This window comes from Polyodon spathula, chromosome 2 (assembly GCF_017654505.1).
Source record: "Polyodon spathula isolate WHYD16114869_AA chromosome 2, ASM1765450v1, whole genome shotgun sequence".
NCBI lineage: Eukaryota > Metazoa > Chordata > Actinopteri > Acipenseriformes > Polyodontidae > Polyodon > Polyodon spathula.
In genome coordinates this window covers 91630598-91653093 of record NC_054535.1, presented here as the reverse complement: position 1 = coordinate 91653093, position 22496 = coordinate 91630598, and the positions used below count along the sequence as shown (strand labels likewise).

The 22496-nt window shown below is 35.4% G+C and overlaps 1 protein-coding gene across 2 annotated transcripts; it reads right to left on the bottom strand.

The window, feature by feature from the left end:
* Window positions 1-1632: 1632 nt before the first annotated feature.
* gpat3 (glycerol-3-phosphate acyltransferase 3) lies at window positions 1633-21045 on the bottom strand. Of its 2 annotated transcripts, XM_041234481.1 has the most exons (14): window positions 20694-21045; window positions 18347-18544; window positions 18183-18249; window positions 13653-13947; window positions 12869-12943; window positions 11884-11973; window positions 11548-11641; window positions 9482-9597; window positions 8754-8809; window positions 8539-8622; window positions 8183-8268; window positions 7856-7984; window positions 5461-5540; window positions 1633-3694 (listed from the first exon to the last, which is right to left on the bottom strand). In XM_041234481.1, the coding sequence occupies exons 2-14, from the start codon at window positions 18488-18490 to the stop codon at window positions 3598-3600; spliced, it is 1413 nt and encodes a 470-aa protein (XP_041090415.1). In that variant the 5' UTR covers window positions 18491-18544; window positions 20694-21045; the 3' UTR covers window positions 1633-3597. The 2 variants fall into 2 exon arrangements, with proteins under 2 accessions (XP_041090415.1, XP_041090423.1); XM_041234489.1 differs by lacking the exon at window positions 8539-8622 and having other exon boundaries at window positions 20694-21043.
* Between the last annotated feature and the right edge of the window lie 1451 nt (window positions 21046-22496).

The following is a 22496-nucleotide window of genomic DNA, read 5'->3' as shown; positions in this document are numbered from 1 at the left end:
TTGAAGCCACGTGGTCTTTAAAATATACCCCATATATTTTGGGCTAAAAAAATAACTATTATTCCTGTCTTAAAAGTTCATCTCACTTGATAGTTTGGTTGAAATAAAACCAACTGTTAAATAGTAAAGTTGTTAACTGAAATAAATAGGGCAGAGTGAGTCTGGTTTCCCTTATAAATATCTGTATGCTAATAATTTCTTTATACGGTATCTCATGTTACCAGTAAATAAAATACTATTGTGGACTAAATAAAAAAATAGATATTTTGGGGGTCGTGAATTTACCATCAAATTGTATACTACCAATGTATTTATATTACTCTAGTCCTAACATATTTTGTATATTATATTTTGTTATTGCCACATTGGATTTCACATGTATTTTATTATAGGGTTATTTGGATTAGAGGATGCATTAAAAATATATTTAAAAAATATTGAACTGTAACTAATGCCAAGATATTCCTTTAGGACATTTAGCCCTGCACTCCCATTTCAAGACTACAGTGATTTAAAATGATGTCTTACTTGCACTAGGTTCTCTGGCGAAATGATTTTGTTTAGCAATGTATTCATATTTACTGCAAGTACCTGCATTTAATTTGTATAGATCTTATTGGGTAAATACAAACATACAGACAGTCTAATATTGAGACGTGGAAGAGTTGCAGTCTGTATCCAGACTTGGTGAGGTCACAGCCATGCCGTTTCATGATGTTTCTTTGAATTCTATCTGAATTGCATTAAATTGGATATAAAGATGTGCAGACACATACATCACAGTAAATAGTGTACTGGAGCGTGACAGTGGAAGAATCCCACCTCAACAATCGGGTCAGAAAATCAGCTCCCAATCCGATTAATAATTCACAATCCTGTTAGCGGAGAACAAACATTTCTGTTCAAGCAATTTAAGTTGTGGAATTGTTATTAAATCTGGTAGATCTGCTGGCTCTTGAGCTGAAGTAGGAGTACTGCAAAACTTATTTCAATCTGGACATGGGGTCAGACAAATGCTCTTTTCTGAAAACCCTTTTCTCTTTATTAAATAGTAGATATGCCATCTTTATTTTAAATATTTCCAGATAGCATGGAGTACAATGTTGCTTTTATCTTTTAATATTACTATTTTCACAAGTACAGTGGTAGCCCACATGGTATCCATTTACTACCAATTTTGTTTGGATATTTCTTATTTTTACCCCCCACAATACCACACATATAAATCAAATCTGTTTATTCTACAAATAATGGGGTATTCAATTGAAGTTACTGTGTAACAGGCTATTTCAATAGCACATGAATGGAAAGTGAGAAACAGAAGGTAGAAAATATGTTTTGTATGCAGATCGTAACAATTGCATGGAACAGTTTACCAGTTGAAGTAGTAAAAGGTAAAACTCAATGTCCTACTGAATTATAACCTGAAACTGTGCGCTAGCAAGGGGATAGACTTGCTCAGCTGTTTCTCTTTCCCAAAGTTCTTGTATTGTTTTTTTAAACTTTTTTAGGAAGCGAGTAATAACATTCCCCAAATGGCAAATATTAAACTACCTTATACTGCATTACTGTTTTGTCCTGTAATAGAATAGCTTTGAGAAATGACAACAGTCAAAGAAATGCATGCAAGGCTCACAGTTAAAAGGCTGTATATTGACTGAGAAGTTTTAAAACTGAATAGGAAAGGGCATCACAGAATACATTATAAATTAATTTCTATGATGATTACAGGCTTTGAAATACTGGTTTGTTTTTTCAGAAAAAAATCTGTAACAGCCAATACATTTGCTGCTAAAATTATCTAACACTTATGCCAAGAGTTCAGAGTGAGTCATGACACACTGTGAACTTCCATCTAGTCTCAGGCTTGCCAGGATTGTTGAATTATTCCTGTCTAAATTAAAGCTGTTATTCAAGATGTGCTTTTTAGCTGAGCAAGGTCAGAAAACAGAGGAACGATAAAGAAAAAAAACACAAAAGATTGAAAACATCTCAAAACACACTATGGGATTCTATGTGACCAGTTTGTATGAATTTAGTTTTCGATTAATAGTTAGGATGTGCAGGTATAGGTACAGTATATATTGAAAGTCAATAAATACTCGTTTCACACTGCCAAGAACCAATGTATACCAGAGCAGAGCTCTGAGCCTTACGTATTTCTGCTTTTACTGTAGTTTTATCTCAAACATTAGCAGCTCACACATAACATATTTTAAAACACTGGATTTTTTTTTTTTCATTTTTAGTCTGCAGCAATGCCAAAATAATATTAGAAATTCAGCCCGAAACTGCTATGCTAAATATATTCACAAGATGGCAGCATCTCCTTGTGAAAACAGTGAAAAAGAAAAAATCAACAGCTCAGCTTGCCACAGTCATAGATTACTATACTGGATTCCATTGGTTCAAAGAAGTAGTGAATCAACTGAAAAGGAGATCACATACAAATCAAGTCCAAAGCAGTAGGATTGTATTTATTATTCATATTCATTGATTCCAGTCTTTATTTAAAAAAAAGGACACAAATAAAAAAATCATTATACTATCTCTATACAGCAGAAACCTAAACCTAAAATTACCTCAATCAGGAAGCCATATTTGGTTATTATTTGTATTTATAAAGTACAGTACATACTGTATAGTTTGTATCCGAAAGCATACAAACATAATTCGATAACCACAATTGAACTCGATCTGAAGAATCATACAATACAGTTTCCTACCAAGTATGAAACCAGTATTGGAAAGAGTTACATATTTAAAAAAAGTGTCGCCAATATATGTCCACAATATGGCAGCCACCTTAGCATACTTGCCAACATTTGTAAACTGTTCAGTGGGTTGCTCATCTTTGTAGTTTGACAATAAAAAACTAAAAAGACATGAAGTGTTCCTACTTTTGTATAAGTTAGTGATCAGCAGATGTATCATCCGCACGAAGAGCACAGCGTGGGGTTTCCACTACGTCTAATGTGCAGAATAATTTTTTTTTTCTATGTGTAAATATCTGGACTTTCTTCCTATGCATCGGGACGCGGGACATTTGCTAGAAAATCGGGATTGTCCCGACCATATAGGGACTCTTAGCATGTATGCCTTAGGTCAGAGGTTAAAATGAAAGGAACATTTGCCAAAAAAAGTTTCCATGTTTAAAAATACTGCCATATAAAGTAGTTCATTGAAACAGTGGTGGTAATGGAAAATAACAAAAATATAAACTCCATTTACAGTTATGTTTAATTAACTAATTTAAAAAAAATAAAAGATTTCAGCATTCAAGTTTTTTTTTTTTAAATTTTCCAGGCATTTGTTTGGACTTTTGAGCACCGTGCAACCATGATGTTCTCAAGTTTCCAGGTAAATATAAAATATACTTGTGTTAAATATTTTTGATCATATTTGGATATTTTCAGCACAGTCACTTTTCACTAATTGTTAGGTGAAATTATGTGGTTTTGTTTCAAGGCACACATAGCATCCCACCATAGTGCACACTAGCATTAGTATATACTGAGCAACACTGTGATGCAATTCAATTAGTTGGATGCATGTGAAGACTCAGCTTCCTTTGGAAATTGCCATTGACGTTTCAGTTCAGCTACTGTGGTCTCCAACAATCATCTTGCTGTAAGATTTCTGTTGCTCCTCTTTATAGGCATCTTTTACCTTTGCTCGTTTCAGGCCACCGTCCCTGAAATAAATAAAAAAAATAGCAATTCTATGCATCTCTTGTAGTGGACAGGTAGAGCGGTGTAGTAGGGAAGGTCCCTGAGTGTTCCAGTTGCACATAATGCACCTTCTCTATGGATTTATACAGGGAGTGCTTTAAGATGTGTTCATAGATTTAACCGATACAATATTTCCTGCATACATCCCACAGCATTTAGCTATAAAAGTAAAGTCACTTTGCCACTAACCTCAGAGCAATGCAACTTAGCAACTACAGGCCAATGGATGATCAAAATTATTTTACTCTCAGGGGTGCTCTAAAGTGAAGCCTACAAATACTTTTTGCCTTGAATCATGTCTTCTTTGAAAAACCGATTCACAGCTTGGGGTCTATTCAACTGATCTAAACCATGGCAGATCTAAATTCAGCCATCATTAAGGCTGTAAGAAAATCGTGACTTTTTTTATCAATAAGTTGTGGCCACTGTGTATTAAAGTTGCAGATTTGGCGCGGTCATAAATATAAACAGTTTGCACGTGTGTGTGTGTGTGTGTGTATATATATGCTTGCTTTCAAGATGGATTTTTTTTCATTTATTCAAAAACAACAATAAGAAAAAAACATACAAATAGATAACCAGAACATAAGTTCTTAAAACTGCCTCTTTATCACCATTTGAAATGAAGCGTTTTACGCTGTTTCATTACAAGCGAAGAGTTGCAGCTAACAATAATGACGCATCACATACAGTACTTGCATAACAGTAAAAGCTCACTTACAAAATTGAACAGCCTCTACACTATTTGCAAAACGGCAATAAACCTTCAGTCACAAAATTGAACAGTACTTGCATCACGGCCCACAGTCTTCTTTCCGTTGCTAACCATAGCAATGGGAAAGAAGATCACTGATTGGCTAGAGAGGATGACAAGGTACACCAATCCCCCACTAGCAAAAGACAATGTGAGAGCGACGTTTCCTTTTCTGTTTCAGTTTATTTTTCAGCATTATTTTGCAACGAAATTAGACATAAATAATACAAACATTGTAGTCACATTAAAAGTTGCGGCAACTATAAAGTTGTGATCTGTGTTAAAAGCTGCGGTTTCCACAACAAATTCACAACCCGCGATTTTCTCACAGCTTTAGCCATCATTTACTTAATTAAAATGTTAACCTAAAGAAACCAACATGCACTGATGTTGGATTTTCATAACTTTGTGCTATTTTATTCATTATTTTAAAAAGTAGCTGCTGCTGTTGTTTATACCCCCATGTCTATACCTGCTGTACATGATTTCATTCTAAAAAGAAATTGAAGTAGTAATGTTTTAACAAGTATGCCAGTAGCTTAAATCCCACCACTACGGACGCAAATTCAGAATTAGAGCAATCAGTGTGATGAAAAGGTCGATGATCGTAACATATATCCACTGTATGTACAGAATAGTATAGAATAAGAAATGCAATGGAAAGCTTAAACACATTTTGATAAGTGATTCTCTAGCTATTGTATATGTAAAAATGTAAGTCTGAATATGTCGCCAGAATATAGTAATATAACTTATGCTAAACATCAAAATTAGATAATCAGTAAAAATATAAGCCAGTACAACTTAATAAAATAAATTATATTTTGCAGTGATGTAATTATTATTATTTTTTTTTTTTTACTGAATTCATTAACATGCAGTATACCATTTTAAGGTAACTGGATACATGAAGTAGAGGGTTCACTGATGTCAGGTCAACACAGAATAAACAAGCAGGCCAATTCTTTGCCTTACCAGGACAGATCCACCAAGCCTCCTTGCCTGGCAATGGCTGCCTTCACTCTGTTAGCAAACTGTACCGCACTTTCTTCTTCCTGTCAGGAAATATTGCAACATAGAGAGAGATAACTTAAACATCATTGGTGTCTTGTACTCATCTTTCAGGAAAAAATATATATATATATATATATATATATATATATATATATAATGTATATATATATATATATATATATATATTGAAACAACTGTTATTATTTGGGTATGTTTTAACCAACCTCATCTGTGCAAATTAGTTTATTACAGATACACATGTTTTAACTACATACGTATTTCTGTTAAACATTATCCGATTATTTATTTACTTATTTTTTTTAACATTTTGACAGACAGACCTCGCACAGAAAAATGATTCAGTTACCATAATTTCCATCAGCTGCAGTAACGGTAACGTACAGTCCCCCACTCTTTTTTAATCAACTGCCTATTACAGTAAATACTACCCATGCCCTCTATAAAAATACAGTTAATTGTGACAGCCCCACACTATTGTGGGGCTGTCACAAGTATTGCACATACAGCAATCTACCCATTAAAAAAAACACAAAGAATGATAGGATTTGTATTTCAGTCCCATGGCACTGAAGCAGTATACACCAGGCTTGGGGTTTCTCAGTATTTAAACACGAAGCAAAGCAGATTCATTTATTCAAATCCATTCAAAACCAAAACAGCATTTGCACCAGTGCAAAGTTTGCACCACTTGAAATAAAACAAGGAATTAGCATATTAATACAAAATACTGTACAAGCAAACAAGCCATACTGTCCCCAAAAGCAATAAACAGCTAATGATGCTTAACGACGGTATCTTTCGACTCTCATTCCAGCTGACAGTTGCAGAATCTGCACATCATTATTTTGTTACTGTCAGCTGCATACATCCCCTCATGCTCAAATTCTTTGCAGCGTTGTTTAATTGTTATGCACAGTTTAGGCATTTTAGAAACAAACGTCTTTTCCATCACAACTGTAATTCCCAAACGACTCGCTTCAAAATAGACATCTACACAAGTGCTAGCTAACTAATTAACTATATTTAGTTAAAGTATGTTCTGTATAAACCTCACAATTTAAAAATGTCACTATGTTTGTTTTATAATGATTTTGCGTTATTTCTTTTTATATTTGCATTTTGTTTATATGTTACATTTCGTGTTGTTATTTCGCATTCGCGAAAACCACAGGGCTCTGCTTCTATGTGTTTCATTAAAATAATAAAATTGTCAATGCCGACGGGAAAGAAACAATTGTAATGTATTTCATATAAACAAGGTACTATAAAATAGGATCGTAGCAAAAATGACAGACAGAAGAACCAATAAGAACATTGTGGGAGGAGTCGGGAACCAATTAAATGTTTCTGATTGAACAGGTTGGATAAAAGCTGCCGAAGTTGTGAATTCAGAAGACATTATAATAGACCCAATGCATAACCTGTTCACTCACTTTAATACAGGCGTTTCTCAACTTTTTTTTGAATCACGTCCCAAAATGTTTTACGTGGAGCCCCCCCACAATAGCGACAATGGGTGTCACTGTACATGGCGCAGACTTAAAAACAAATGTTTCTCCAACTGCACTTTTATTTTTAACCAGTACATCACTACAGCGACACACTAAGAACGAAGTTCATGTGCAGTACCAAAAAAGGCAAATCCAATTTCCAAGTAACTTTCTGCATATTTCTGAACTTATAGTTTTTTAGACTATGATGATACTGCGCAATTGCTTTTTTCACGCACAACAAACCGATCCATTTTATGTACTGAACAAGGGCAGAATGCAGCTGGGAAGAGAAATGTCACAGATTCATAAATACAAAATCGCCTGTGATTGGGTCTCTGCTTATTAAGTGGTTTTCCACACTAAATATTTACCCATGTCATAGGTCAAATAAAAACATAACAAAAATAAATAAACTTAAAAAAAAAAAAAAAAAAATTAGCGAAAATTGTAAAATTCACATTTAGAATTGTGTAAAATTTTATTTCAAATTTTATTTTTATTACTATAATGACTTTATTATTAGCACGCTTACACCAGTAGAGAAACACTGCTTTAACACATACCCTTTTTATCAAGGTTCTGGAAGTCAAATGTTTAACAGTGCTTCTCTTTAGTGTATTTATGTTTGTAAAAGCTAGCCAGAGAGGTCCTATTTAAATCATTTCATGGGTGGCATTAGGTGCATCACAGTTTAAATCAACTGAACAGCATCTACAATGTGGTAATGAAACCCTAATGAATATTTCTCCACATTGACGTTTATTAAATTATTTTTTTATTTTCCCATCTATAAAAGTTACCTGAATTTGCCCTGCTAGTGAATAACCAAAGAATTACAGTACCTGTCTGTTCATCGCTGGCAGGTACCAAACGTCGCACACAATCGCCCAGCTGGTCATCATTCTAATTAGGTAGCTCACCATGTTGTATTTCGCACTGTTCCAAAAAGCATCTCCAAAACGAGGATCATACTGCATACAGGGAGACACAAACTTCTGCATTATTTTTTGCAATTCTAAACTAAACTGTAGGCAAGCTTGGCAAAGGAAAAATATGCTAAGTTTGTGTAAGCCTTTCTTTCTAAACTGACAGCGACTCCCATAATAAACACAAGCAGGATCCAAGAGTGAGGCTCATAAAACAGCTACACAAACTCAGAAAGCTCTTACCTTGATTGCTACTGGATATATAGTTCCTCCTATTTCAAAGCTTCCCTTCTTAAACATCATTACTGATGTGTTGTTTATACAAGTACCTGCAATACAGTAAAGACATTTAGGAGATTTCATTTCAACCATAACAGAATCCACTTATATTTCACATGGGTTGGACTAACAGTGACATTTTGTGCAATTATTTGTATAATTTATACATAACCCATTAGTAGCAGTGTATTGACAATCTGATCTGTAGTTTTGCAACTACCTCTAGGCAAGTTATCCCCTTATGATGACTGGGCTGACATATTAAGTTGCTCATTTTAAAACCCGCCAAAAAAAAATGCCAGTAATTGATGGCTGACTACCAGAGGCCAAGCAATGGATGGGCAGGGACGCTGAACTACATTCAAGGCCAAGGAAGAGGCACCACAGGTGGGCAGTGTCTTGTGCTATGCCACCATGTTCATCCAGTCCATAGGTTTCAAAATAAAAATACTTGTTACTAAATTCACAGGGCTATAACACAGGCCCTGACAAGTTTCAATGTATACATCAAAGGTGATTATCTTGCTGATCTTACCTTCAGGAAAAATTAATATCGGAAGCTTTGCTTTATCTGCAACATGATTTCTTAGTCTGTAATACATAGGGAATCAGATGGAAAACGTATTATTATTATTATTTATAGACTTGGAGCTAGATATGCTATTTGCTATAAATCGTCACTAGTAAAAATAAATAAATAAATAACATATATACATACATAAATAAATAAATAAATACAAACTCCATCCAATAAAAAAATAGAAGTAAACTACTCGTGTAAGGGATATATAAGTACATTTTTATACATTTTAGAATTGTAATTGGTGTTTTTTCCCTTTTCTTTGAGGTAAAGAGCTTTGAGAATGTGTCCCTTACAGTATTGCAATCTCTTTTCTCAGGCCAAGTGTAAACTAGGCCTACCTTGTTAGTTCATGTATAAGTATCACAGTGGTATGGAGAACACTCCATGTGAATATGGTATTCACATGGAGTATTTCATACAACATATTTCATTTTGCATTTAAATGAAAAAGCCCCCACTCTGGATGTGAACCCAGATCAACATAGCCTATACAAGCCCATGATTTTACCACTACCCAGTGACAGAACTTACACTACCTAATAGAGATATGGAGGCTATTTATCTAGTCAGCAACCACAACTTCGCTAACCAGACTTCTTCAAATTTAGTATAATTTTGACAGTGAAAAGACATGACACACAATATGAACAAGCTTTAACTTTGTTCTAAGAATACCTCACCGTTTTGTCACTAGGTTACGGTCTTTCATCTCTGACCTCTCAAACCAGACATGTGGACAGGCCTTCACTATGGCTCTTTGAATAATTCCCAGTAGGCCGCCATGCTCTTGGCCAACCTAGAAACCAGACAACAAGTTTTTTATGCTTTCTTTCAAAAGATGCCATTTCACCCAGCACATGATACACAGTACAAAGTTTAAAGCAACGACTATCTGAGGACATTAATACTGCCAAATTAACACATTCAATACCATTAGACTTAAGGGTATAAATCTAAGCTTAATAGTTTAAACATTTAACAGATTTTGTAAAATGTTGTTTCTCTTTTTATCTATCACGTACATTTTTCTTAAAAAAAGAACTTGGCTGACATATTGAATTGATGCATTCAGCATAAAACAGCACCTTTTCAGTTAAAGGTTTAGTAAAATTGTACAGTATAAGGTTTACAGTTTTTATTTCCACTTAGACATTTAACTTATACAACCTTAATAAGAATACATCCAGAAATGGCAACTTTTGACAATCTAATATGACACCTGTTAAGCCATAAAACAGTTTGGTCAAAGATGACAGGTGCCAAGGTTTAAAGAAAAGTAATGTGCCTTGTCTCTACAATGTCTCAACCCACTGCATTTCTCTTATTAGTGCAATACAAAAGGTACAAATCGTATTTGCTGTTCCAAGGGCAGCATGTTGTCTGTGCCAGACAGGATTAAACAGTGTACTGTGCTTACTTATACAGTGCATATATGTTAATTAATCAAACTTCACGAACCCAAGGGACATATAGTGCCTAAATAGTATATATGACCACATGGAACACACATGTGCACCTCGACCTGTCAGATCGCAGAGCTTTTCTTCACCACCTTATAAACAACATGTATGTGAAAGGTGAGTCCCTTGATTACTCAAGGCATGCTCTGCATGTACCAAGGTTCAGATAAATTACAGTTTCAAATAATGTATGAAATAGAAAATGTGTTTTTTATCATGAATAACAAATATCTGTGTGGCAGAGATTCTGTTTCTATCATACACACTGAAAGTAGTTCAAGCAGTTTGAAAGAATACAATTCATAATATCCAAGTCAAGATAAGAATTGGATGTATTATTCTTTATAAATTGCAGTTAAAAAAGTGCCTTTTATTTACAGTACCTATTGAATTTTCCAGTTTTCAAAGATTTGTTTTAAATACTTTGTAAGCATGTGGCGGATCCATTTACTGCTATTTTGTCTCCAAACCTCCAAAAATGTTGTTTATTTGCTCCTGTGCCATCTATTACACCTCAATAAACAAACTTTATTTATAGTCATTAACTGATAAATGAGCAAGAGAGACCCACCACCATCTATTTTCTCATTTCAAACACTTTAAACAATTATTTTGTAAACTATGAGTTTCATATCTTATAGAAATGTGATAGTAAAGCAGGGATGGTTTAATGTATAGTTTATATCATTTTACCACAATAACCTAGTTTTTTTTTCTTTTTTAACTAAATGTGTCTACTGGTGCCAGAATGTAATGTTGCTGGCACTATATGAGTACCCTGGCACTAGAATCTAGCACCATAGCGTTAAATTTGCACCCCTTTTCAATACTTAGCATAGGGTACAGAATTTAGAGATTATTTTAAATAAACAAATCTGGTAGTATTTATTTATTTTTTTTAATACTCAAAATTAAATAATCAAATGCCAAACACTCACCAAATGTCAGCTGTCAAGCTTGTATCTTTATTATTAAAAAAATAATTTTTTTACAGAAACTGTAGAACAAGAGAATTCAAATCCTTGAAATGTTTGTACTGCACTGACGAAGGCCAGTGGCCGCAACGCGTCTGCATCAGCATGAATTCTCTTGTTCTACACTTTCTATAAAAAGGATTTTTTAATAATAAAGATACGCGCTTGATAGCTGACATTTGGTAAGTGCTTGGCATTTGATTATTTATAACTGAATATTTATTTGAGCCTTTAGCACCCCGTGAATACAGACCATTGCTGCAAATGCTTTTTACAGCGTGCTCCTATTTCTTTAATTATTTTTTTACTCACCATAGCATAGCAACCATCATTGGCCAGAATCACAATGTCTATTGGGGAGGTGTGGTTTGCAACACATATACCACCTTTCATTGGTCTGTTTTCTCTACGACGGTAAGATAAACAGAAACAATTAACACACTGCAACTTAAATACAATAACATACCCCAAAGACTGGCAAAGACTAAAGATCACCCACACACAAGAATGAAAATGATCCCCAACTCAAGGTCAGATAAATGATGACAGATGAACGATATATTTTGTTGTCCAGAAAGCAGGGTGAAATCCAAAGACAGAAAACGAAATTGCTGTGAATGAACAGCTCGTTTTAGCTCATTTACCCACTTGTTGTGATAACAGATGGTAGCTGACAGGCCCCTGGCACAGATTCTGTAGCACATCAGATGGACAAGCTCGCTTAGCCAGTTTTTCAATCTAAGAAAACACAAACACAGGGTTTCACACAATATTCAAAAACCAACCAAGCATAACCAAGTCTGTAAATGTGAGCACTAAGAGACAACTACAACACTCAATGATTATTTTTTTTTCATTTTTGCATAAAGATGGCATATTTGCATCCTGTCCTTAATGCATTTACTGAAGTCATTCGCTATATTTTTTTGTCCAGTTAGTTAATTTCTACCCATTGCAGAATGCAAACAGTACATTATTGTTAAATCTCTTATCTTGGATTGGATATTAAGAATCTATACAAGAATCTAGAATATTGTGTTCAGTTCTGGTCAACTTGAGACAAAAATTATATTGCTGCTCTAAAAAGAGTGCAAAGAAGAGCGACCAGAATTATTCCTGCTTTAAAAGGCACGTCATATGTAGACAGGCTAAAAGGACTGATTCAGTCTTGAAGAAAGAAGACTATGCGGCCATCTGATTCAAGCATTCACAATTCTAAAAAGGTATTGACAATGTCGACCCAGGGAAACAAGGACCAGGGGTCACAAATGGAGATTAGACAAAGTGGAATTCAGAACAGAAAATAGGAGGCACTTTTTTTTTTTTTTTTACACAGAGAATTGTTGGAGTCTGGAACCAACTCCCCAATAATGCTGTTGAAGCTGACACCCTGGCACTACTTGATGAGAACCTGCTTGATGAGATTCTGGGATCAATAAGCTACTAACAACCAAACGAGCAAGATGGGCCAAATGGCCTCCTCTTGTTCATAACTTTTCTTATGTAAGGTGCTTATGCACATTCATTACACTGTTCATTGGTAATTTAGTTGATGGATTATTCTTCATTTATGGAAAGCATGTAAGGCTTGTGTTTTCATTTTATTTAACAGTATACAAGTTAAAAACTTTACCTGTTGTTTGGTAACAGTCCTACCAATGAGGCTCCTATAACCAGCCAACTTAACCCAATCATTGCTAGGGTAACCCTAAAGAAAAACAAATAAAATAATTTTGAATTAAATTTTAGGCAAACGTTTTATATTTGTTATACTACAATAAATAAATAGGTAAACGTCAAAGCTCTCCCACTAACTAACCTTTCACTGTGGTTTACAAACGACTTTTGGCATCCACAGTTCTTTCTAGATTAATGATGTGATCATACTGTCATCACATTACAGTTTCTAGATTTTGGAAATGCGCGCTCCAAGCGTGGAACGTCTGGAGGGGGTAGTCCAGTGCCAATTTGGCATGATTAACATTGTTCAGTGGGTCAAAATGCGACCAATTCAAGGGACAAATTGAAGAATTGTCGCGAACCTTGTGTTAAGAAATGCCTATCGTACAACTTTCGAACAAACAACAACAAACAACACAAGGGCAATTAAACTTTGTATACATATTTTTTAAACAACAAATTTAGTAAGGTTTAAGTAAAAAGAAAGAGAAACTAGCATGGACTAGTGGATGAAGCAATTCTTGCTTAAACTCAAATCCTATGTAACATATTGAGCGGCATATAGTGGCAGATTATTCTCTGTGGAACTTAATGGAGACCGTATAAACTCATTTAACTGGTTAGGTGTACAGTATGAATGCATATGGACTATACAGGGGGCCTGCATTCAGCTTCACTCCACCGCTTCTACTACTCTTGTTTCAAAAAGCACCGTCACCACTGACAGACAGGCTCACCTGAGAGGGAGGAGGATGCAGTAGCGAATGAAGACCCCCAGCACCCAGATAATGGAGATGCGCAGGCTGATGTACTGGAAGTTGTTGTTGGACCTGGTCAGCAGGTTCCAGGAGACCAGCTCCTCGGAGGTGAACCTCTGAGTGACCTCGTCTTCCACGATGGACTCAAAGCCCTTTTTACTGAAGTAGAAGATGTCGCTCAATTCAAATTCTCCATTTATCTGGGGTCTGCTCCGGCCCTTCCTCAGGTCTGCGATCTCCTTCTCCATAGAACCGTCATCTCTTAGGATAATACCTTCAACAAAGAAAAAAAGTCTACCTTTATCCTGAAGAAAAGTTTTCATGTTCAGTTTTTCTTGTTTAGGAATTTTACAAACTGCTCTAGAAGGTAACCTTTTGCTACAGCCGCGAACTTGCCAGGACAGGCGCAATTAAATGTATGGGATATCCAGTATTTGTGAATGACTGACAAAAACGTGACAAACAGCAGTTAAAGATCAAGTTGGTAAAGATACCAAACTCCAGCGCTATACAGTAGTCTCCGCCCAAGAGAACACCCCTCGGGAAGCAAGCAAAGTGTTCTCTGAGACAGAGTTAGCCACCAGACACAATATGAATCAATAAATAAATAAATATGTATTACTTGTCATGACGTACGTGCATCAACATATGAACATATAAATTAACACAGCACCCCTGCACATGTTAAAAAATGCAGCAGCAGCAGCTCCAGATTCATTATGAATATATGTACAGGAGCAATATTCAAGATATGCACATATTTACAGAACAGGAAACACCTAATTGCTCGGCAAAACTCTGCATTGCAGCGGCGCACTTCGCCGTTTGTTTACATGCCATTTTGTAGCAATGAGGTGCACTCGTGGAAAACAGAATACAAAACGAGTCAATGATATTGTGGCGGTTCTGGAAAGATTTAATAAACCAATCAGTGTCCCTCAAGACACTCCTGTGATGAAAAGTCACTTTTCAAAAGACTGAAAACCATTTTAATTTAAGTTTGATGTTGAACGAATCACTATCGGTGCCAAGAAGGTGTTTTTTTTTTTTTTTTTTTTTTTAAAAAGTGAAGTTCCTGTTCTTTTAGCAGGAGTATTTACAATGGGACAAAAATCTGTTTCACCACAATGGTGTTCTCTGTGGCACATTTTGTTTCGATGTTTATAACTTTTTACACTTTAACATATCTCATTGGAAGCAACCCACCTTACAAGTATATAAACACAACCATGTTCAAAAGACCTGTAATAAACAACATGGGCATTGTTGTACCCCTACCAACTTGGAGCCATACTTTCAAAGTGTTTTCCCATTCTTTATTGGAAGAGAAAAGCCAGCCTGGCAGATCAAAGGGAATGTGAAGTGTTATTCAGTTACAACTATATATCTGGGTTTGCTATGAGTGTCAATATTAAAACGTATGTTGATCCGTCCCACAAACAAAGCTGGCAAATAATAGAATTGGATCAAGGTTTTAAGATAGAAACCAATATAATATTGGCACTTGCAGTGATAAACCAGTTGTATCACGATAGACATTTCCGTAATTTGTATCATTTATCAAATAATAATATTACAGCATGACTTAAAAACATGCAGGTAGCCTAGATGTAATTAAGAGCATTTACTTGTGTAGCGAGAAGTTTGATTTCTGTTTCTGTTTTTATTTTTTATCATTAATGACACATTTCTGTGGAACAAAAAGATACAAACGGAAACATGTTTGGTATGCCTTGTTGTGTTGAAAATAAGCACAGCATTTCGTAAAGCAAATCCAACTTCTGAACAATTGGCTTTATGTGTGAGAAGAATCAAAATACAGTTGTAATGCTCAGCAATACAATGACTGCAGCTTTACCAGACGCTGCGAGTCTGGCTAAAGAATCATTTTACAAACCCAGTCAAACACTTTTCCATTTTTAAAATGAAAAAGTTTTATAGTAATAGGAGGGGTGTGTGTATAAAGGTATAAAGTGATCGCTTTCATCGTAGTGATAACGGCTAGGGCTGTGAGTTTCTGCACATTTATTTGGCTTCCCATGTACCTGCATGGACCTCTCAGAATTTCCCATCATCCTCCTGCTCATGTAACAGAGATGGATTTACCAGTGAGCAGGAGGATGATGGGAAACCAGAATACAAAACGAGTCAATGATAGCTACCTTGAGGCAGGGAATGCAATATAAAAGTTTTAAAAAGTGGTCAAAATGTAAAAAAAAAATAAATAAAAAAAAAAATTAAAACAACACAGACCTTACAAAAACAGTTGTAGCAACACATGGGAACATGTAACACAATTAAATAAAAAAGTCCTTATGTACCCTTTAAGAAACTGAATGATTGCAACACATCTGCTGTAATATTGCAAAATAATTTAATTTCAAAACACGGCTTTTGTATTGGCTTCCTTTGGCTTCTTGGTACTGAGCCAGTGTTTCTTATCAGACTAAAAATATAAGAGTTTTTGACCCTTCACATAGATCCTTTTAAGGAAAGTCTACAAACCGAGATGTTTGTCTGGTTCACAGTTTTCACCAGTGGGTGGTGAATCACGCTACTGCTGTATACCCCACTGGTATTAAAAGTGCAAACAAAACACTTGAAAGAAGCCTGGAGGCGATCTGGCCCATACTGGATCAAAAGTGCTGAAAAATGTACAGTTAATACTGATTCAATTCAGCAATTTCGCTAATATAGGAAGGATTTACTTTTATTTAAAAGAATTAAAGAGGAAAGGTTCACTGCGATTAATCATCTTGTTTCCTACAGCGTCCAGGATAGAACACTGAGAACAGTTAATCATTCATATATTTGAAGATGTAAAACGCAAGCAGGAATAAAGTCAGCAATTACAAATACAGACCTCAGCTGTAACATATAAAAGGTGTCTGGTATAAGAAATACAACTGAGGAAGCTCTAAAGCAAAAGGCCCTTTTTCCTATGATGTTCATAAAAGTGTCTACTTTAAGAGTTGGTGATTTTGTGACCTTCAATAACTTACTGTACCAGTGGGAGAAAAGAGGTGAAATGTGACGATTAAACATTTTCATGTCAGTCAGAATATGCAACATTCTTCTATGTGGCAGAGAAAGTCAAGTTCCACATACATATTGGGCGAGAATATCATTAGAAGGTAATCAACTGGCCAGATCAAGAAGTTACACTTTTAAACTGTGAATCCACCTTAATTTCATCAAAGTCTGCACATACCAAAAACATAACAAATTCCAAAAAAAAAATTACAAAGGCCAATTGTCTTATCAGGCACATGACACTGCCTGGTTATCACTAATAAGGTCAGGGCTGATAAGCAAACATGTAGGCCTAATCATACATTAAGATTAGAAAAATACTTCAGAAGGGATCCCCCCAGGCTGTGCTTCCATGGGGTCGAGGATGCATAAATCTTTAAAAGAGGTCAGGGTCTGGCTGTTGCACAGGCCCAAGAAAACTTTAGAATCTACAGTATCTTTTCTGAGGGATTTCCATGTCAGCTGATACTTTTAAAACTGCATGTTTCTTTGACCAAACTTCAGCTAGGAAATAATATATTGTTTTTATTTTTTTTCTAAAATTCTTGGTGATGCAAAATAGCTGTACATTGGTATACTGTAGCAACGTTTACAAAAACTAGCACGGGAAAGCACAACTCCGCTCACAGGTGGATCACGATAGATCAAGCTTGTTACAGTGGACCAAATCACAGAAACTTTCAGCATGGAACAAGCCAAACAACGCAGCAGCAGCTACGCATCCGAGACACCACACAGTACCCTGGTCTCGCTTGTTCTTTTTACATCATTATTACTATCATCATGTAACAAGGAACATCAAAAAAGAGCTTTGTGCACAAGTGGATACCGAACTGAAAATAGAATCGGACAATTTACCAACAGGTTTTCACAAAGTTGACTGAAGAAATCCTTTTTTGTACAAACTCTAGATGTGTAATAACCATTCATTTGTAATTTAACATCACACGACATTGCAAGCTTGGGCAATGTCATTTGAACTGTTGACATAAACTTAGTGTTGAAATAACATGTACTGTACTCCAGGGTACCACGTTCAGTCATATTTGTAGCAAGTCTACAGCAATGGCCAAAAGTTTTGAATCGCCTAGAATTTTAGTATTGAGACATAATTAAAAATAACAACTATATGAACATAATTTCGATATTTTATTTAACATCATGTAATCAAAGAAACTACAAAATGATATCGCAAAAGTCTACTGGAAGCCATAATAGTAGTATAGTATTTCTGTTAGATTATTCAGCAGGTTTCATTCAACTTTATGAAGCAAAATTTGTTAATTCTATAGGGTGATGCAAAAGGTTTGGCCACAACTGTATTTTTTGTCTAGTAAATGTATTAAAAATTCTCAAATTCTGGAAATCTGACAGATGTCAGAAAATAATCAGAAAACAAATTAATGCAATAGGTCATTCCACAGTATTCAGCAGTGTAACACAATACCTCTATTACAGCAGTAATAAACTACTTACCATTAGAGACTAAAGTCGTAGGTTTCTGCTGTTCCGTTGAACCTCTCTGAATCCTTAAAGTGGCCCACTGAAATAATAATAATAAAAAAAAAACCATGAACCTTTTGTTTATTTTTAAGTGATACCTAAAAGAAACATGTTATATGTTGCTTTAGTGATAGTACCTCAAGTGTCTTCACTAAAACCTTCATGTAAACTTCTGTTATTCCCAGGGAGATTCCAAACATCGCAGGGAGCATGATAAGCCCAACCACCAGGGTAAACCACACTATAAATGCACTGAACACAATTTTCCCAAAGTCCTCCATTTGTGCAGTTTTGCTTTAAATGGTCTGAGTTAGTTAGTACCAATCCTTGAATGCCTGTGAATAGGAAAACAAAAATTGGTGATTTTTCACTAACACTCTCATTTGATCATTATAATACTGCATATAACATACTCCTTTGAATCTTTCATTAACTTGTCATCTGATTAACCTGCAAGAACCAGCATTGCTTTCAAAAAAGAAATTCAATGTAGGCAATAAAATTATAGTATACATCAGTATGAGTACTTTTCTTACTGCATTAATTAACATTACATTCTGTCACTTGCACTTCAGATTTGTGTGTCAATGGATTGTGATAATTCTTTTAGCCTGGAATTCCCTCTTTTTCAGTTTACTCTTGAAGGTACGCTCGTGTCTTTACTTATTGATAGAGGAAAGACATCATGCTTTTGTTACATCTGGACTTGATCCTGCGATTCCCTGCTTGCAGGTCTTCTAGCTAATGCTTTACTGTGTTCGAGAATGTAACACTCTTCTCTTAATCAATAAGGCTATAGATGCTCTATAGCCTTATTCATCTGGCCTACTCCCCTGGATGGTCTTCTGTGCAACCTGCTGATTCTGGTTTGCTGCAAGTACTCATTACCCATGTAGTAATCTTTTATGACCTAAACTACAGGGCGTTTCTACAAAATCTGAACATCCAGTACAGTCTCTTGAACTTTGCTCCAAATCACTTAACCACTGATTGCTGCAACTCCCATTCCCTTGTAATTGAACTCCATGAGTCACTCTGAAAGAGAACTGTAATGCACTGTGATACAGAATATCTCTGTAAATGGTGTACAGGTCAAAACAATGGTATATGGTTCCTGAAGCAGCAACACCTAACAAATCAAGGCAGAATCAAAACTAGTTGATTTATAGACAATGGGGTTTATATGACTCTACTGCCACGCTTAAACTCAATACTAATCCCATTGTATTTTCCTTTGAAGGTTATTGGCCTTCCTTTAAATATAATCATATATACTGTAATCTACTACTCTCCTCATCAATTCAACCAAACCAGGAAACCATACAATCAATAAACACAAATCAACAAACACAACAGTAGCCCTCAACATGCATCGATACATATCACACAGGAAATGTCAGCAACATGGCTCAGTAATTGTAGAACAAATGTTGCAAAATGCTGACACAAGTATTGAAAACAGCTGCAGACAAAAGTATTTGGGCAATTAAAAAAAAAAAAAAAAAACGCAAAGAAAGTGATTTCTGTAATTTCTAATTGTTCTACTGAAAGATACAAATTAAAGCAGAGATTCAGCTTCATAATAAAACAACAAATTATTACATAACATGTATACATACATGTATGTAATATATATATATATATATATATATATATATATATATATATATATATATATATATATACACACTTAACTACTGTACACTAATGGCACAGTATCTGTACTAAAACAAACTTATATAGTTCAATATCAAACGTTTCTTAATGTCTTCATGTTTGTAAGATATCTTCTTAATCCAGTAAATGCATGAGACACATTTTGTATAAATTAAACACATTGTCTCTGCAAATGAATAACAACAATACCAGAAATATGATACTGTGCAAGATTACTGTATGCTTTCTTGTACAATGGCACAAATCACAGAAACCCGAACAGCACTGGACAAGGTACTTTAACAAAGCACCAGGAGCTGTGTTCTCCTACCCACTGTTAAGGCCGTTCAGTATTGGGCAGACTGCTGATACACTGTAAAGATTTCGGCTTGTCAGAGCTGTTTACGTGAAAGCCTAAGAGAGTATAATAGGGTTTGTTTATAACTAATTTAGGTAATTTGATGTACCAAATCAAAGTTATTCAGGTCATGCGGGTATTCTTCCAACCACTTGGCGGGCAGTAGGCACTGTACGGTCAACTGCGACAAGTCCCAAGGAAGAAATAGTGTGACAGTCAGCGCGCTGCTTAATTTTTTATTCAAATGCCAATATAACAAAAGTGAAATCTAATTAAACATTGGGGGGGGGGGGGTTTTGACTTTTTTTCCCCAATTCCATTCGCTGTCATTAATCCCGTATTAACAGAATTTATACTAAGCTACCCATATTATTACATTGTAATATTACAACGACAAAAACAAAGATGACATGAGTAATGCTTCTAGAGTGCATATTATAACAAATATATAAATAATATGTGTGATTTACCTGAACGTCAAAGCTCCTTAACACTACCAATTTATTTTAATCCCCGTTCCTGTTTAGCTTTCTTCTGCCTGCTTCACCCTCTCAAAATGACAAACACCAAACTTCAGGAAACAGCTGAGGTAACTTCCAGAGAACTTTCTGCCGATCAAAGTCTTAGTCAGTACTATCTCCGTTTCTTGGTTTGTTAATCGGCGCCACCTTGTGGTTATTTAGGTGTCGTTTAATCAACCCACCCACAGTACATTTAAAATAAATGTGACGGTGTATCACTACTTTATTTAGTACCATCACACTTAACGACTGGAAACAACAAGATTTTGGTACGTGTTAGGTAGCACACACTTCTCGTCATAAATATGCGTGTGGCATCACTGGTGTATTTGTAATATACATGTTGCAATTGGGGTGGAGTGGTGGTTAGCACTGCTGCCTCACAGCACCAGGGTCCTAGGTTTAATTCCAGCCTAGGGGTCTGTCTGTGGGGAGTTTGCGTGTTCTCCCCGTGTCTGTGTGGGTTTTCTCCAGGTACTCCGGTTTCCTTCTACAGTCCAGAGACATGCTGTTCAGGTTGATTGGTCATTCTAAATTGCCCTTTGTGTGAGTGATGCCCTGCAATGGACTGTCTGCTGGGTTAGGCTCCAGCTCACCACAACCCTGTAAAGGATTAAGCAGTTAATGATAAAGAATGGATGTTGCAATTGAGAATAGCAGTTGTGAGGTGTTTCCTATATAACAAAAACTAACATTACTGAGGTGGCTGGCACCAAATACATTACAGAATATATGGAAAGTGTCTAACACTGTCTTTTTTTTTTTTTTTTTTTACATTTTTGTTTTCATTATCTGACTCCCATGCTAATCAATCCTAGTAATTAGCTTATCTCCAACCATGCTTTTCTGCTGTTGTTTTTATTGCACATCTGTGTCTCCATCTGAAGCTTGTAATTTAAGCGAACATTTTTACATAACGTATTTAAATTTTACTACTTATTAAAATGTCTTTCAGATAACTACAGACATTTTAAGCAAGGTAAAGTACCTGATAATATACTGAGTTCAGACTATTAGAAACTAAGATAAAGGCCAAGGCAAGACCATTGTCTCCTTCATTGAGGCTTAAAAGTTGAACTGAACCCCCTATAGCACATAAGCATATGCCACAGTTAGATTTTGTAGAGTATTTTACAACATTGGGGAATTACCCTTGATGAGTTAATCAAATCAACCCTCATATAATGATTGGGTGTTTGAAACTATATAAAAGAGCAATCAAAAAAAAAAAAAAAAAAAAGTTTAGCAACACTTGCTTGTATCATGTTTTATCAAATGAATGTTTTATGTTGATTAACTTGGCCGATGTTTTGTAAAATTGCTTCTTTTAATTAGCTTGGCTGACTGACAGACATGTGAGGTGGTTTTGGAAAGTCATACTTGCTGCTGCAACACTGATTTTGTTTTCATGCATTGAGGTTCTGGGTCCAGAAAAAGATCATTCCACTCCACCTCAGCTCACCATGTGTGGAGAAGTAAGATATTTCCATATCTGAAATGAGCCAGTCTTCAAATAACTGGCTCATTTCAGATATGGAAACATTAGACTCCAGTTTCATAGCAGATTGATCCATGTCAGGTTTCACAGTGAGCTTTATCAGCCACACTGTAAAGGTAACGAGCGTTAATGCTGTGAAGCTTTTTAATTAGAATCTAGAAATTTTCTATACTCCCCTTACTATGTTATGGTGTTTTTAATCATTCTGCTCCAACGCTGAGACTGCATCTTTCTCTAAATATGCCTTTACCTGG